This window comes from Hippichthys cyanospilos, chromosome 3 (assembly GCF_059441005.1).
Source record: "Hippichthys cyanospilos isolate Australia breed blue-spotted pipefish chromosome 3, RoL_Hcya_1.0, whole genome shotgun sequence".
Lineage (NCBI taxonomy): Eukaryota > Metazoa > Chordata > Actinopteri > Syngnathiformes > Syngnathidae > Hippichthys > Hippichthys cyanospilos.
Window position 1 is genome coordinate 8,365,553 of NC_142371.1, and position 16,782 is coordinate 8,382,334.

General features: G+C 37.0%; 1 protein-coding gene across 2 annotated transcripts in view; it reads left to right on the top strand.

The window, feature by feature from the left end:
• The window catches only part of dyrk1b (dual-specificity tyrosine-(Y)-phosphorylation regulated kinase 1B), a 54,196-nt gene that overhangs the window by 27,077 nt on the left and 10,337 nt on the right, over positions 1-16,782 (top strand). For both annotated transcript variants that reach the window (XM_088409991.1, XM_088409990.1), the window contains exons 2-4: positions 13,962-14,128; positions 15,850-15,969; positions 16,536-16,724. In XM_088409991.1, the coding sequence (XP_088266117.1) occupies positions 14,060-14,128; positions 15,850-15,969; positions 16,536-16,724 (378 nt within the window). In that variant the 5' untranslated portion in view covers positions 13,962-14,059. The remainder of the gene's footprint in view (positions 1-13,961; positions 14,129-15,849; positions 15,970-16,535; positions 16,725-16,782) is intronic.

Here is a 16,782-nt window from a genome sequence, read left to right on the forward strand (position 1 = left end):
CTCACACTGGTAAATCATATATTCGGGTGATTAAAAAGCAGAGGCTTTTGTAATGCAAAACATTGCCATCTTTTAAGGTGGGATTGAAAACTGAAAGCAAGGGAGGGCGCAGTGAAGCCAACTTTAGCGTCTTCCAACCTTTTTTTTTTTTTTTTTTTTGCGTGCTCACTAGGAGTTGTGTACGGTATTTATGTCCTAGTAGCTCCTTTTTCGAATCCGGGGTTTGTACTGTCGAACTTCCATAGGCAACGGTTCGTCCGGCATGTTTTCCGGAGGGTGAAGAAATTTCGGAAGGTTATGCGGAAGATCTGGCTGCGCAGACTCCACACGGTTGCCAAAATTCCGTCATTCGACGCGTGGAACCGCGCGGATAGCGGGCACGTTTTAATGTTAATATCACCAAGGATCATCTTAATTAATCGTGGCAGCCAATATCTTGATCGTGATTAAAATTCGATTCATTGTGCAGCCCTACTTCTAAAGGGCTGTATTAGTTCTGGCTGATTGATTAAATTTTTGAGAATCATTTTATGTGACCAACTGAACTTAAATGTGGTGAAATTGTCTGTGAACCGCAGTCGAGAGTTCACCTTTTCATTTTAATTTTTTTTTTGCAAGTTGAAGTAAACATAATCTGCCAGAAATTAATGATTTAGTTTTCTCGTTTGCAAAGGTAAATATAAAAGAGCCAAGAACCAGCTTCATTTTTCAGCCACAGCTGTGTTCTTTCCTAATAACAATGTAGTTTAACAAAATGTATATAGCTCTTGCAAGTTGCGTTTTTTTTTTTTGTTTGTTTTGTTTTGTTTTTAAACCGTGTTTGTCATATCTGCCAATATTTACTGTCTTCAAATGGAAAACCAAAATATTGCCACAGGTGATTTGAAAGAATTGGAGCATACTATTTTTCTTCTTTAGGGCTGCGAATACTGTGACTGTAATGAACAAATTAAATATATATGGTATTTTTCGCTGTGAAAAGCAAATTTAAACACAAAAGACCAAATAACCAATGTCCACTTACTTAAAATTGACAAACTTTTATTCACTTATTTTTTTGATAATCAACAATTTTCTAGTTAAATATTTAATGATATTTTAGATAACTGTCTCCCCATTCATTTTGGTCAAGCTGAAGTGATATCAGTCAGAACCACAGAACACACATTTGAGGCAGCCTGGTTTGTTAAAACTGTGGTTCTCAACCTTTTTTCGGTGATATTCCTGTACTTGTGGAAATGTTTTCAGCCAAGTACGCTCTAATCAGTGCAAAGCATTTTGGGGGTAGAATTAATCAATGAATAAACAAATAAATACTTTGATTAATGAATAGAACACTCAAAACATTCAATCAGTGTCTGGTTTATTAAAGTTTATCAAAAATTCAAACTTCGTGTGTGTTCGTCCACAATATAATAATCAACATAAAGTGTCCTCTTTTGGATAGAAGAGATGTTATCAAAAACAAATAATTATTAATAAATATTTTTCCACAAAAAAAATTGACATAAAGTGTTTACTCTGCTCTCACAAAGAAATAATTATAAATAAATATTTGTCCACAGAAAAATAGGAAACAAAACGTCCTCCTTTGCATGTTTGTTTGAAAACTGTTGACTACCCTCTGAAGTCCCTCAAGTACCCCCAGGAGTACCCGTACCCCCATTTGAGAACCACTGCCTTCAACGATTTTTTTCAAAGCAGCAAGGATCGTGAGGTCCTCTGCTTTCAGCAGCAAAACAGCAACTGTCAGGCTGTCAGAATCAAAGTGTGCAGAGTCATCTGACGGCTTTCTCAAGTAAAGTGGACTGGAGTACCCACTTTATTCACCAACGATGAGGACCAGTCAGCAAAAAGTACAAATCTATATGTAATTAATTGCCATTTCAAAAACACAGATTATGTAATTATACACATTTGTGGGTTCCAATCCAATAGTATGTGTATTCTTCTGTATTCAAATTTAGTATGCCTCAGAAGCCAAATCAGACATTCAACATCATCACAGTCTGTTCAATGGTTCCTTGTCATGTGTGACAGTCAAATAGTGTGACCAAAATAAAGACAGGAAACAATGTGTGTGAGTGTACAGAAAATTATAGAAGTTCTTTCTGTATATGTAAGCGCATATGTGTTTATACTGGAGCAACCCAAATTAGTTAAATACTAGTCATAAAAACATCAATGATCAAAATTGCCAACCCTTAAGTTAATGTACAATGAGTCAAGTAAGACTCTTAGGGTCTTGTTCATGAGGGTAGGATAGAATGGGAGATGACAGGTGGATTGCTGCAGCGTTTAATGTGATGCGCCCTCTGTAATGGTCTTTCGTGGTAAAGGAAGAGCTGAGCCCAAAGGCAAAGCTCTCGATTTACTGGTCGATCAACGTTCCCGCCCTCACCTATGGTCACAAGCTGTGGTTTGTGATTGGAAGAATGAGATCGTGGATACAAGCAGCCAAAATGAATTTCCACTGCAAGATGTCCGGGCTGTCCTCTTAGAGATAGATTGAGAAGTTCTGTCATCCGTGAGGGACTCGGAGTAGAGCTGTTGGTCCTTTGTGTTGAGAGGAGCCAGCTGATGCGGCTCAGGCATCTGGTTAGGTTGCCTCGGGCGCCTCCCTGGTGAAGTGTTCTGGCCTTTTCCCACTGGTAGGAGACCCCTGAGACGACCCAGGATATGCTGGAGAGACTATTTCTCTTGGCTGGCCTGAGAACACCCCGAGAACTAAAAGAAATGGTCGGAGAGAGGAAAGTCTGAGCTTCCCTGCTGAAACTGCTGCCCGTGCGACCTGACCTCGGATGAAGTGGTAGTTAATGGACGGATGGAGTCATTTATTTGATTGGTCCTTTGTTTTTCTCTTGAACCTGCCACATGTCACACTTAACGTACTGGCTGTAATCCTTGTCTGTGACTTACATGCAGCAGTGGTAATCATCATCATCCGTGATGTGCACAAAAGCATTGTTGGTGATGAAGTGTGATGACTAATCGGTGTAAGCAAAAGTCTGAAAGTCGGGTCACATTTCACCCAAAATATTTAATACACTGCAAAAATCTCTTTCATGGCATCACCATGGTGATGAATGAGCATCTAAAAAGGAAGATCCCCTGCGGTTTCCAAAGGCTGCACTGCTGTGTGGTGAAGCTCGTCAGTGAATTTGCTTTGTGACGAGAAAAAAAAAAAAAGACAGAGACAAGGTCTGATTGATATTGGGTAACTAATCTAGTTGCATTTCAATGTCTTGGGGATTTAAGTTATTTAAAGATTTTTTAAAATCCATTTGTGTGACCTTTCTTGGCAAATTGGCCATGTTATGCATGTATACCCACGGCCATGAATACAAAGCGCCAAATGTATATAGTACAAAGTCAGTTTCATGGCTAAATTTAGCTGTTATGCATTTGATCTGTAATTTTAAACAAATGTTACTTTATGCTGAAGTAAATGCTGAAGAATGATATCTAAATGTAAAAAGCAGAGGCACAATGCAGAATGTGTCAACCTCATTCATAAAAATTTGGCATGCCTCTTATGAATGGCTGTATACAAATCAGACTGTAAAGAGTGGCAGTGGTGATCTGGACAGTGAGTCTTGTGACCACAGCTTGGGATAGAATCACTATACAGTTTCATTAGAATTTTGTCATCCTTCTCCCGTTTCTTTTGTTTATATAAATGAACTTTGCATTATCACATGCTAAACCATCTTAGGTTTATTAATATTATAATAGGTCCGTTTTTTTGTTTGTTTGTTTTTTTTTTTTTGCTGTATTAGCATGTAAATTTTAAAAATAATTCCCAGCTACACAATTCAGGTGACTGTTTCTCACACTGGCAGAAAAAGTTAAATTTGTACATTTTAAGGGTTCAATGGCTTGTCACCTCGTGTGCTTTTATTATCCTCTTAAAAAAAAAGAAAAAAAAAAAGTGAATAGTAGGACTCTCGCATTTCTACCATATACAGTAAATGGTATCATGGTGTTTCTCTGAGGGTACTGCTCCAGTGACGAGCCATTGGATCCTCAAATGTGGGGATATGCCCAATATCGGCCGAGCCAAATTATCGACAGCGATAGTCTGCATTTTGACAAATATCGGCATCAGGCTTTTGTAAAAATATGATGTCCAATAAAAGATCAATATAAAACTGTGTTATCTTGTGGGAACTATTTAAATTTTACTGTAAAACTATAACCGATGCTCCTAACCCAGGAAATTTTCTGTATCTTTTAGAGTAAAATTGAAACAAAGATAAGTGAGTATATTTTAGTTGATCAGAAAAATTGTAAAAGTTCTTTTACTGTAGAAAACTAGCAATGTATTTACAAGTGACTAATTACTCTAGTTTCAGTTCAACCTTTGAAGGCGTGCTGATAATACTGGGATCTCCTTGAATAAGCATTCATGTTTTGTCTTCTCTAAGGTTTTTAAAAAAAAAAAAAAAAGACCCAGACTTTTTGCAATTTGAAAAGTTGATCATTAAACATCATTTTAAATGCATTTGAAAAAAGTTTAGAGTTGCCTTTACTCTTTTCAACGCCTGGACTGAAAATTAATAACTGACTCTAAATAGCTGTTATCGGTGTTGTTAATCATGAATGATCAGCACAATGAAAAAAACAATCGGTCAATCTCTACTCAATGGTATAGTCTACATTTAGCCAAACATGTGCTCACTGGTAAACATGAAACAGAAGAAAATGAACATTTTTTGCCAATGCTGAATACTTAATTACTTTTGGGTGCTGGTGTCTGGGGAAAAAAAATAGCATTAAACAGCAACCTCTGGTAATCCTTATAACTAGTAGCAATTCTCATCTAATGTTCTAAAATATATTAATGGTTTTATATTGTCTAATTTATAAAGAATAAAATCATTTTCTTGGTATTTGGAGTCAAAGATTAAACAATTTGTTGCCACTGCTTTCTCACATTTTCTGATCAGCATCATTCTTTTCAAAATGGTTTTCCTTAGCTGGTTATTGCCTGGCCTATAAGCCACCTCTGGTTCCTACAGGTTCCTATTGGCCCTGACTAAGTCCATTCGTCCATCCATCTGTTTAATTATTTATTTATTTTCCTAGCTGCTTATCCTTGCTAGGATATCCTCTCAGCCTATATCAGTCGTCACCGGGCGGTAGGCAGCGGATATTTTGAACTGCAAGCCAATCGCAGGGCACACATAGACAAACAATCATTCACACTTACAAACACACCTAAGGGCAATTTGGAGTGTCCCAATATACCTACCATGCATGCTTTGGGGAATGTGAAATCCGAGTGCCCAGAGAAGGGCAACACGTGCACGGGGTGAGCATGCAAGCGCCACACAGGAAGGCCGGAGCCGGACTCGAACTCGGGACCTCTGAACTTTGAGGCATACATGCTAACCCCCTTCCTCCGTGCAAGTCCTCGAGTTCAAATAAAACATAACTTATGTTCTCATTAGTTATTTTATTTTGATTTGGATGTGTGTTGGCAATACATGCTAACCATTAGTAGCCAGAGCAAATACGGTTGCCAGTGCCACATTACCACTTGTTGCTTCACTTAACGTGTTTGCACTTTTTTTCGCAGCTGTTTTTCGAAAAAAAAAAAAGCGACTAGCCAACAATGCCAATGGCGGTCCCCTTGTTATTATTTTTGAAAATTACATCCACATATGTGGACTGACAAATATTATAGATTAATGGAAATTTTAATTTGATCAAATTTTGATTATTCTCATGACCAGTGATATGCTGCTGTTGCTTTCAGGTCCTGCACAACAGACCTTAAAGTTAAGAGATTCAACCCCTACACATTCTGCGCCTTCTTATTTATTTTATGAATGGAAGTAGTCTATCAGCAAATCAATAGAGCACCCCAGTAATTGTGTAAACACAAAACAATTATGAACTTACAAATGTAAATGTACTAAAAATAATGATAAATGATTAATGGTGGACTTGGTGGACTCTATATGGTGCTCAAGGTGGCATTTTAGAGAATAGTTGTGGAGAACAGGAAAATAGGAACAGCCCAGAAAGTCAAGTCTGTGGTATAATTATTAAAATAAGTTACTTTTAAATTCATGCGTGAATGATCATTTAATGTGTTATAGCTGAATCAGTGTATCCCATACTTATTAACACCACAACATAAAAAAAATTACAATTGGAAGATAACATCTATTAATCGTGTTTATGTGTTAGAGTGCAAGGAATCATGAACAGAGTCAGACTGTATTTCTCTATGAATATTGATTGTGTGGCTTTATAGCATATCTCTTGTCGTCACCCTTTCAGGTTTGATGGGTTTGGAATTTGGCCGCCGGAAGCTGCTTCTTGTAAATACTGTAGGAGATGTTTGTTTGCTCATTCAATGCTTTGAATGTTGCCTTATAGTACAGTTCATCTTGTCTATTTACTTGGTGAGTATGTTTGGCCTTTGCAAATCTTTCAGTGATTGGAAAATAATTGTTTCTGTTGGCATATGTGAAGATTTAAAATGGCAAACATGACATAATTTATGAACAAAATATTTTAACTCATTATTTAACAATGAGGAGCCTCAGTAGCATGTTGAAGAACAATACTTAGTCTGGCACCTCCTCCTCATTGTGGTCCCCAACCTGGTCAAAGACTGCTGTGAGCAATCATTCCCAATGTGTTGCCATGGAAATGGGAAATCTTCCTGTTGGCCACCTTCGGGGCAAATAAGGCAAATTCCAGAAAGTAAATAGAAGTAATTATAATATTTTACTCGAGTACAATAAATGTAGAAAAATGCAAGGTAAGGATAGCGCTGTAGTGTAAAGTCCAGAGTATTTTTTAGAGATACTACACAAGATACAAAATGGGCTACCACCTAAGGAATAATGAGGACACTTTAAAACTATCACTTTCTTGTTATGATTAATCCTATTAACCTTTTTGCTACTTTCGCAAATGCATATTCTCTAATAGCAAATGCAGGTTTTTGCCATGCACCGTTTCGCTACATTGAATTTGCACGGACTTACATAGCGGCACCAATCCACCTTCGTTTTTCTCTCTAGCACATCAGGTTTTCCTAGTTTTCACTGTAGTAATAATAAGAATAATAACAATATGAGAATATTATGTAATATAGTAATATATCAGTGATAAGCATTAATTAAAAATTAGCCTTAGCAGCAAGTTACAGTTATAGCTTTTGTTCAAAATAGACTTGGCCCACTAAGTACAGAATTAAGATTTTTTTTTCTGCTCTCGTTTTGTCTCTTTGATGACTCAGTGCAGTTAATTAATTGCTTTTAAAAAATGTGGTGTATGCTTCATAAACGGGACGCAAATAGCAACTTTTCATTTTTTTGCGTGTTTGATCCAAAATAGTTTACTTTGCTCAGCAGTTGGGAAACACTGGTCTGTCCGACACTTCAGTTGGATTGCCCTTTGTCTTCATTTGAGGTGTTGCTCAATGAGTGTGAGATTTTGTTTTTTTTTGTGCTTTTATCATTTTAATTGTTAAGTGTGCGATTGTATGTGTGTATTGTCTATTGGCCTGATGAATAATGTTTTACTTTCTTTAATCTAGTTCAGCAATTCCCAGTGTGGTAGTCAAGTTTGAAAAGTATGGCAATGTAGCAAAACATTTGATCAGTTTCCAGGTATTAAAGTGACACTGTTTAGACTTTTTGATTAAAAATGAATACATTTAATTATAAATTTCAAAAACTTGCAAATAAATGTGGTTTTAGCAACCAATAGTAAGTTTTAAATATAATCGTCGGTCTAGTTATCATTAAATTAAATTACATAGAGGGGTGGCACTCCTCCAGAGGTTGCCATGTCTGTTGTAGCTACGGACAGCCAGAGGACGAGTGTATATTGCTGCATTTACCGTAATGCCCCTAAAGCTCCCACAGGCACGTGCGAAAAATTACACATACTCCCTTTAAATAGTATGTAAAATAAAAAATATTGTATGGAAAATGTTTATGTTTCCACAATAGTATGATTGTTCCAAAATACAGTTTTCTAAATTACAAATTTTGTTATCTATTTTCCTAAGTAATTATAATCAATCCAAGATCATATTTTATGCCAGGTCAAGCACAGTCCATGTGAGAGCAACCATCCTACCTCTATTAGCTTATTGATAGGCAGCCTGTGTGTGTGTGTGTGTGTGTGTGTGTGTGTGTGTGCGCGCATATGTGTGAAGAAGAATTCTTTGGTGGTTCTCACTTTGATACTTCCCACATGCAGTCTGGTCATTTCTTTTACTTAAGTGTTGGACACTTTCTAGTTCATGTGATCTACTACCATCCATCGTTGTCAATAAACTTTTATACTTTGAATTTAAACTCAAAATCTGCTGAAGGGATTTCAATGGAACATTACAGAAACGTTCATCACTTGGTCCTGACTATGTAATTTTTCAGGTCACTATTAATTCCATGACAACTGCAATGTTCCGGTGACTTTTAAGGCCCATCGTGTGTTGTTTTTTCAAAGGGTTAATTTTATATCCAAAGTTAAGACCAAAGTTTGTCCTGACTCCTGTGTTGCATAGAAATTCTATGTTCACATTGCATTAAGAGGTATTTGCTGTTCAGAATTTCGTGTAAACACGGTATATGTTTTATTTACATGTGGGGAAAATACTTAGAAGCCTGGAAATTAGGATATGGAATTTTGAAAATCCAAATGGAGAGGAGCCCTGCTAATTGTACTGGAAAAGAGAAAAAATATATATTATTTTAAGCCTACAATTGCGCTGAGCAAATTATTCATGAGTCCTGTCATTTGCAATTGTCTACAAGGCCATGAAGGTAAACAAATGTCATTTGTGATTGGATGAAAGAGTTTAGCACTTTTTGGAGAGAAGTCGGCTGATGGTCGTGGGCAATACAGTACTCGTTTAAAGGCCTTGTATCATAGTTTTTTCAACATTCTGCAGTTGAATATACGTATGCATATAAATAATGAAATGTTATCTTTGGCACATTGTCGATTTAATTTCTGTTGGAATATGAGTTTTTATGGGGCTGTGACATTTCTAACCAGGAAGTGAAACGTCTTGTTGACTGAAACCGCGCCTCCTACTGTGTGGTTGCCTCTGCCCCTTAATGACGTTGTTCCAAAGTAGAAAAAACCTATATAAAATTGCACAGCTATGATTTAAGTCAAGAAACTCAAAAGTACATGTAAACAGTACCCCGAGAAACCTACGAGTTTAGTAGCAGAAGAAAAATGTTTGTGCAATTGTGTGCTTCCAAACACATTGTTGCCACTTTGAAATGTTCTAGAATAAAATCATTTTAAATAGTAAATGAAACGTTGTTGTTTAGTTGGCCGACTGTGAAAAAAAAAAAAAAAAAGTCAAAAAATAATAACACATCATGTCGGCGTGTTTTTATGCTGACCGGGCAGTATGGAGGCGGTGTAGAGGTGCTATGAGATATTACATAGAGACGCAAGAACGGACGTCCCTTATCTGTTCGGGCGGGGCCGCTGCTGAGCGCGAAGAAGAAGCAAGGAATTCTTAGAAAAATGCACCGATAAAGATAAACGTCACTTCAGAGGTGTTTATGATGAGAAATTAACATCGTAATATGGTTAAAAGCTTCCATTCTCTTTTTCTTCCATGACCTTTAATCTTTGCTTGATAATGGCTGACCGTTATCATTTGGTTTAAAATAATTTGTTGATAGCGCACTGCTCGTCATGGTTCTTTTGTCCAAGCAAAGACAGTGTTATAACAAGAGCAAACCGAGCAGGTGCTAACAGAGGGGGAAAAAAAATAAATAAAAAAAATAAAAATTATTAAGGCCTTTCTTACTTTCATTGCCATGTCCTTCGATGAAATAAATTGTAAAAACTTTCCAAACTATAAACTTCCATTTACATTTGTGATTGTTACCATACATCATCAACACAAGGTAGTGTTATCTGTCAACTTGTTCATTTTCTGGAAAGCAGGACTCACACTCAATGGAGTTATTGGTCATTACCTGAGCCCTTGAGCAAGTGGTAAAATGGCTACTCCCTGAGAGAGATTAAAAAAAGAATGGAATTTGCTGCTTTATTCATTTTCCACAATTGCAATATTTGTCAGAATTTTGTGTTTAGACTAATGGGAATACATAGAACATGTTATTGTATAGAACTTTTTTGGGTTGAATTTCCCTTGAATTGTGGGGGCAGCCCCAAGAACCCACTTATTTGAGGAACAATTGTTTTCTGCTTCTCCATAAAGTAGGCATTAAAATTTTGGATAAAGTGTAGATTTCTACTCATAGTGATTCAGACAGCCTTTTATATGTTTTTCTCTCATTATTTTTTGTTTGATTTTGATACACAATGCATTTTGATGTAGCCACTATTGAAGTAAATCTGTTTGATATTCTGTGTGAGTGGTACACTCACTGTATATTGTTATTGTCTTCGGTAATATTAATAAAATTCTGCCTTGTTTATTTTTGTATGAACACTTATAGAGTATGTAATGTCAATCATGATGGAGGGTACTCGGCGAGCTACTTTTTTTTTTTTCTAATGAAAACATTGCTTCTGACTTCTGTGCGTTGACATACTTTCAGAAGTGGCTTTCCGATGGTGTCCTAAATAGTGTCGCATTCTTGTGCATCTTCACAGCACCTGTGGAGACTATTTTAGAAAAAAAAATGCTGTTTGAAGTTGTATAGAAGGGAAGACTGAAGTGAGGAATCACTTCTTTTATGGATTTGGATGAGGATAAAGCGAGAGGGCAGACTTCGAGAAGATGTTTGAGAAAGAAGGAAGGATGATGATGAAAGAAAGGGGGAGGAGAAGAGTGGCTTGTAGGGTAGGGTGGGTTGGGTTGCTAGGGGAGAGTGTAGCAGCCTGCCACTGAGAGCCAGCCCTGCTATTGGAAGCTCCATGCATAGCAGGGGAGAGGAGGAAGAGAAGTAGCTAATGAGTGTTGTAGGCTGGTTGCTGAGACAGCACAGAGTTTATTTATAGAGTGCTGGCCGGCCAGCCCTTAGATACCAGCAGCCAATCAGCTGACGGAGAAAGAGAGGGGCCCAACCAATGGCAGCGCAAGAAGGGGGATGTCAGAGTGAGGAAGTTCTGTGAGTGCTTTTCAGCCTCTTAAAGACACGGTGCCAATTTCTCAGTACTAGGCAGATATTTTCTCTCTTCAGCAGTGTCACGTCTGTAAGCAGGCCAGGACCCAAAGCAGCACAACAGTGACTCTCAGACACTGATTGGATAATTCTTTCTCTGCATTTTCATGCAAGATCAGAATGCATGTGAATGAATACATACAGTATTGCTGTTCACCACTGCTGAATGGTTTTATATATATTTTAAATTTACATTTCTATAAATGACTAATTCATAACTTTGAGCCCTTTGGGGGGGAAAAAGGGCAATTAAGTTATGATAACTCTTAACTGAGCATTTAAGCTGCATTACAAAATGGTTTGATTTTGACTGAATCCAATTCCTATTTCTAAGTAGACATAAAAAAAAAAGTTTTTAACACGCAGCAGCTCAGGTTTACAATCTGGGTGTATGCAGGTCTAATTCTGGCCTCAATGGCCCAGCATAGCCTGCTGTGTGCTTCCTCTGACCTTCTTTTTTGGAAGCAGGACACTTGACAACCGACTACTTGCCAACGCTGTCAAAAATTACTTTTACAAAGTAGGTCCTTAACGTTTCAATGAATTTGTTTTCGAAGCAGACCTTCTGCTTCTCTGAAGCTGTGCATAGTTCTAGTCGTACTTTTGGAAGTGCAAGAGCACCATTCTTACCTCAGTTAATTTATGACATTTGTAGTAGTACTCCTTTTTTTCCTCCAGCATTTTGACCTCTTTTTAAAAGTGTGAATTAATTGTATGGCACAATTTATTTGGTATTTTCTTGGAGAAAAAAAAACAAGGAATTAGTTTTTGACACAAACAGTAAAAGATTATTTAAACAATGAGGATTTTATGGACCAGTCACCCATTAGCAAGTATAAAACAATCACAGATCCATGATTTGATCACAAAATTTAGCATTATCTGTTTAATTAACATGTTTATTTATTGCAAACAGTAGTACACATTTGCAGAATATCAACACGATTTTTTAAATGAGTTGCGCTTGAGTTGTACTAAAAATCTAGTTCCGTCAAAACAACTGATACAACTAAGATGGACGATCAAAATTAGGCATCGACACGTTTAAAACGTAATATAATTTTAGTGTACTGTATTTGCAGTTTTGCATCAGAAAAGAAGCCTCATGGGTATCAAGTAGCAGACTCACACAAGGACCACACAATATGTACTGTATAACACGAAAAAAGTTCAAATGATTCACCGTCTTTTAAAAAGTAAATACCACTAATATGACCATACAATTAGAACATTTCACAAACAATAAAAATCTAATGTCCTACGTTAATGAGCAGTATCTGTTTAGCTGTACTAAATCAGTACTATTTAATGGCAGGGGTGTTAAGTCATTTTCATCGTGGGCCGCAACTTAAATTAGGGCCATCAGGTCTGAAAAAAATCATTCATTCATCTATCTATCCATCCATCCATTTTCTTCAGGTTATCCTAGGTCAGGTTGCAACAGCAGGATCTTAAAGGGAAGAAAATCTCAGACTTCATTGTCCCCCAGCCACTTCAGCTAGCAGCTCTCTCTTCTGAGGTATCCTAATGTGCTCCCAAACCAGCCAGGAGATATAAGGCACTTTTCTATCAACGGTTCTAGAACAGCCTGCCCCTGGTTTGTCTCGGGCTTGCTTGCCCTGTCTGCTTTTGCTTCTACATCAAAACTAGTAGTGTTGCAACTTTTTCACTTCTGATCTGATACCGACTGTGCAGCAAAGAGTACCGTGCAATATTGATCTATTACGATATCAACACGAATGGTGGATGCTTTTATTTATTTTGTAGTAAGAAATATTAGAAGAGACTTGAGCAAATAATATTATTCAAACAATAATTGATAGACAGCAACAGTAGGCATGAGGGAGTAAAAGAGCAAAAACTGGAATGGACTGGAAACTGGAATGTATGCTGATATTGGAATTTTGAGATGTGTAGCAATATAACGCGATCCTTTTTTGCCGATCGGACCGATGTCCAATATGAATATTCGATAGGGAGACCTCTGATTAAAACAGTCACCAGTCAATTGGAACAGGATCAACTGTCCTATGCTCGCTTCCATTGTACACTCAAAAGTTTATTTTACGAGTGGCCAGTCTCGGCCACTGGTTTCGGTGCAGAATTGCGTGTAGTGCTGAAGTCGCCAGATACGGTTTATCAAATGCATTGAAGCTTTCAACTGACGAAAAATCCATTTCCAGGTTTAAGCCAGTAAGAGGCAGCCTCAAAGTGCGAGTTCTAAACTTTAACTACTGCTGTCAACAACATGTTCTTCAGGATAAAATGTTTTAAGATATTGATATTAATGTTTCTGATCAAATTACATTCATTGTTATTTATTCTTTCCGCATCAAATGGTTTAGTTGGTCAAAAATGTTTGAATAAGGACTGATATTTTTTTTATTTTAGTCACTTTGATGCACTGTAAGCTGTTTTTTTTTTTGTTTTTTTTTCGATTCAGAATATGCTGTAACCTTTATAAAACCTGTAAAAAGTAAAGTTGTTTGCTGGAAGTTGATTTAAGTGGGTTATCTTAAAAAGATACAATTTTTGGCATACATTTTTAATAAATAATGCTTTCATTCATAATCACCGCAGCGAGTGGGAGTGGCGGAATGGGGGAGTGTCTCTTTCCTTGGAGGGTGGGCTTTGCAAAAAATTAATTGACAAGCACTGCCTTAAAACAAAAATAAGATACAGATTATGAGTGTTTTTTAATTAATTTTCTAAACACAAATACTCTTTACTTGTTTTTATTTTTTTCATGACATTGAAGCGTACTGAATGACTACAATGTTGGGGATTCCCTATTTAAATCATGTCTCTTGTTTTACTCTTCTTCAGGTGTAAGCAGCTCAGGATGTCCGCCCACCTCCACCTCCTCCTCCTCCTCCTCCTCCTCCTCCTCTACTGCCCAGGGCTTCTCCCTCGCTGAGCCAGCCATGACCAGCCAGCACACACATACACACCCCTCCTTCAGCTCCATCCACTCCATGGCCGAACAGCAGCAGGTAATGCAGTGGTCCTGTCCTGCCAAAAATATATTTGGCAGAGGAACATGGCATGAGTCAATACCATCACTGACAAGACTGACATTCACGGTCATATGGAATCTTGTTTACTCCTGCTGTCTTTTCAGTCAGAATTACCGTGCAGTTTACGCCCATATATTTGTTGAAAGGTTGGTCTCAAAAACTGCTTAGGGTCCTTGCGGTTGCTGTGTTCCTTGGTTCTGCAGTGTTTTCTTCCTTATAGAAGAACTTCCTGAACATTCATAACATTTTAATAGAAAATTAGGTTGCGTTTAATCGAGTCCTCTCTCTTGTTCTTCCAATCATTTTGTATGTCTTTAAATCTACTGTGTAGGAATATGTGTTTTTACAAAAAGCTAATGATTGGGTTTCTCCTGGTGTACTGGCAGACATGCTCAGATTAGTCCAATCATTTAGTGTTATTATTGAGCAGCAATGTATTAGTTTTCATTGCGCCTCAAGGCTGTAATTCTGCATTAAAATAAGAGAACCATTGTTTTAATATGACATAGGCTACTGTATATGCCTAGTCCCTCCCCAACGCCATGTGATTCTAGAGGGCTTTTTGTACATTTTTCTGGGAGGGAAACATAATATATGTTTTAATTTATTTTTTACAAACAGAAACATAATTTGAAAACTAATTGTAAAACTAAAATTTGATGTACAACTACAATTAATTATGCTTCTGTCTACTTGCTGCTAATAATGATATTCTATAAGACTCACTGGTCTCATGATGCAACATAAACTTGTCGTCACTGACAGTTGTGTTTATACTGTAAGTGTCAATGAACAAGGATTTGGAAATGGCCTATGTCAATCACTTGTAAGTACATGCTACTAGAGTTGTGATATAGTGATATATCTTTTATATTTGACATTGAAATGCCAATCATGGCAGCACAAGAACATGCCCTAAACACAAGATCAATAGAGGCCGGGGTCTACCATTCTCGGTGTAGGCTGTACTAAGAAGCCCCAACACATCACAGAAGGGTGTAAGATGCTGGCAAGCAAGGCATACATGGAGTGGCGTAATCTGGTAGCAGGAATAGTGTACCATAACATCTGTTCCGAGTATGGATTAGAGGTCCCAGAATCAAGGTGATCCAGACTGACAAACTGGTGATAGCCATCCACCCTGATATAGTAATGGTAGATAAACATCAACAGTCTTTGTTCTCCTCTGATACAATAAAATAGCATAGATCAGGTCTTTATAAAAAAAAAAAAAATGTCAGTCTGTGATACCATTTTCTGTCTGTTGGTCCACTACTTTACATGGGCATAAGAAACAAGATTTCATATACAGTAGTTTCTTATATATGGAAAAATCGAGTATTGGGTTATACAGTATGTATATCGTTATCGTTGTGTATGTATCTGTTTCAAGATTTGCATTTTAATCCATATCACTCACTCTTACCTGTTACCTGCAAAGTAGACTGCACGCCTTACCTTAATGTTTCACAGGCTAATGATGACAACTCATGCTTGGTGCTTAACTAGTATTAGAATAGAACATTTGATTCATTTCACTTGTTCAAAATAATGAAATGATGGCTCCTGTTGATCTACTTTTCATTGACCTGTATAGAGAGGTGAACCAACATTGAATAAAAATGAAAAAAATTTTTGAAGACTAATGTTATGCTTTTTCCATGACTTGAGTGATAACGTGTTGCTATTCCTCACAGGTGCTGTCTGATATGACCATACTCCAGCGGAGGATCCCCCCTAGTTTCAGAGACCCTGCCAGTGCCCCATTGCGGAAACTCTCTGTAGACCTCATCAAAACATACAAGCACATTAATGAGGTATGAGACCGGAAATAGAAACCTATACAGTACATATTCACCTCCACTTTTTGTGTTTTCTTGTTTATATTTCTGGTTTATGATATAAATAAAACTTGTTTATTATTATTGTATTTCAGATTTTTGGGCTCAAGAAGCAAATGTGATCACTACTTAAATTCTGTACATACATATTGTACATGCCTAGAGTAGTTGCCTCGGTTGCTGTGTTCTAATTGAATTATTTTCCCCATGTTTATTCATATAATTCATGTTTGTTTGTTCTGACTTATTAAAATTGGGTTGATAATGCAAACTAGTTTCATATCAATCAAAAAATCAGGAAGAGAACCACTATTAACAGTGAATGATGCTTACAAAAACCTAATCAAAACAGGAAATGTTAAACACTTTATTCAACTAAAGTTAATGCAAAATTAAACAGTATCAAACAAATGATTTAATAATGTTATAATATAAAATACTACCATAAAATGAATAATACTTGTTATTAATGCAATGCAGAAGGAGAAAATAATTAACTTAACTTATCGTGCTTTGAGATACTAAGCTTCCTTTGTCCTCAGGTGTATTATACAAAGAAGAAGCGGCGGGCCCAGCAGGTTCCTCCTGAAGATAGCAGTACTAAGAAGGAGAGGAAAGTCTACAATGATGGCTATGATGATGACAATTATGATTACATCGTTAAAAATGGAGAAAAGTGGCTGGACCGCTATGAGATAGACTCGTTGATTGGGAAGGGCTCTTTCGGACAGGTGAGGGCTCGAGTAACTTCTCTGTGAAATCTCAAAATTTGTACCTTGTGATATGAAA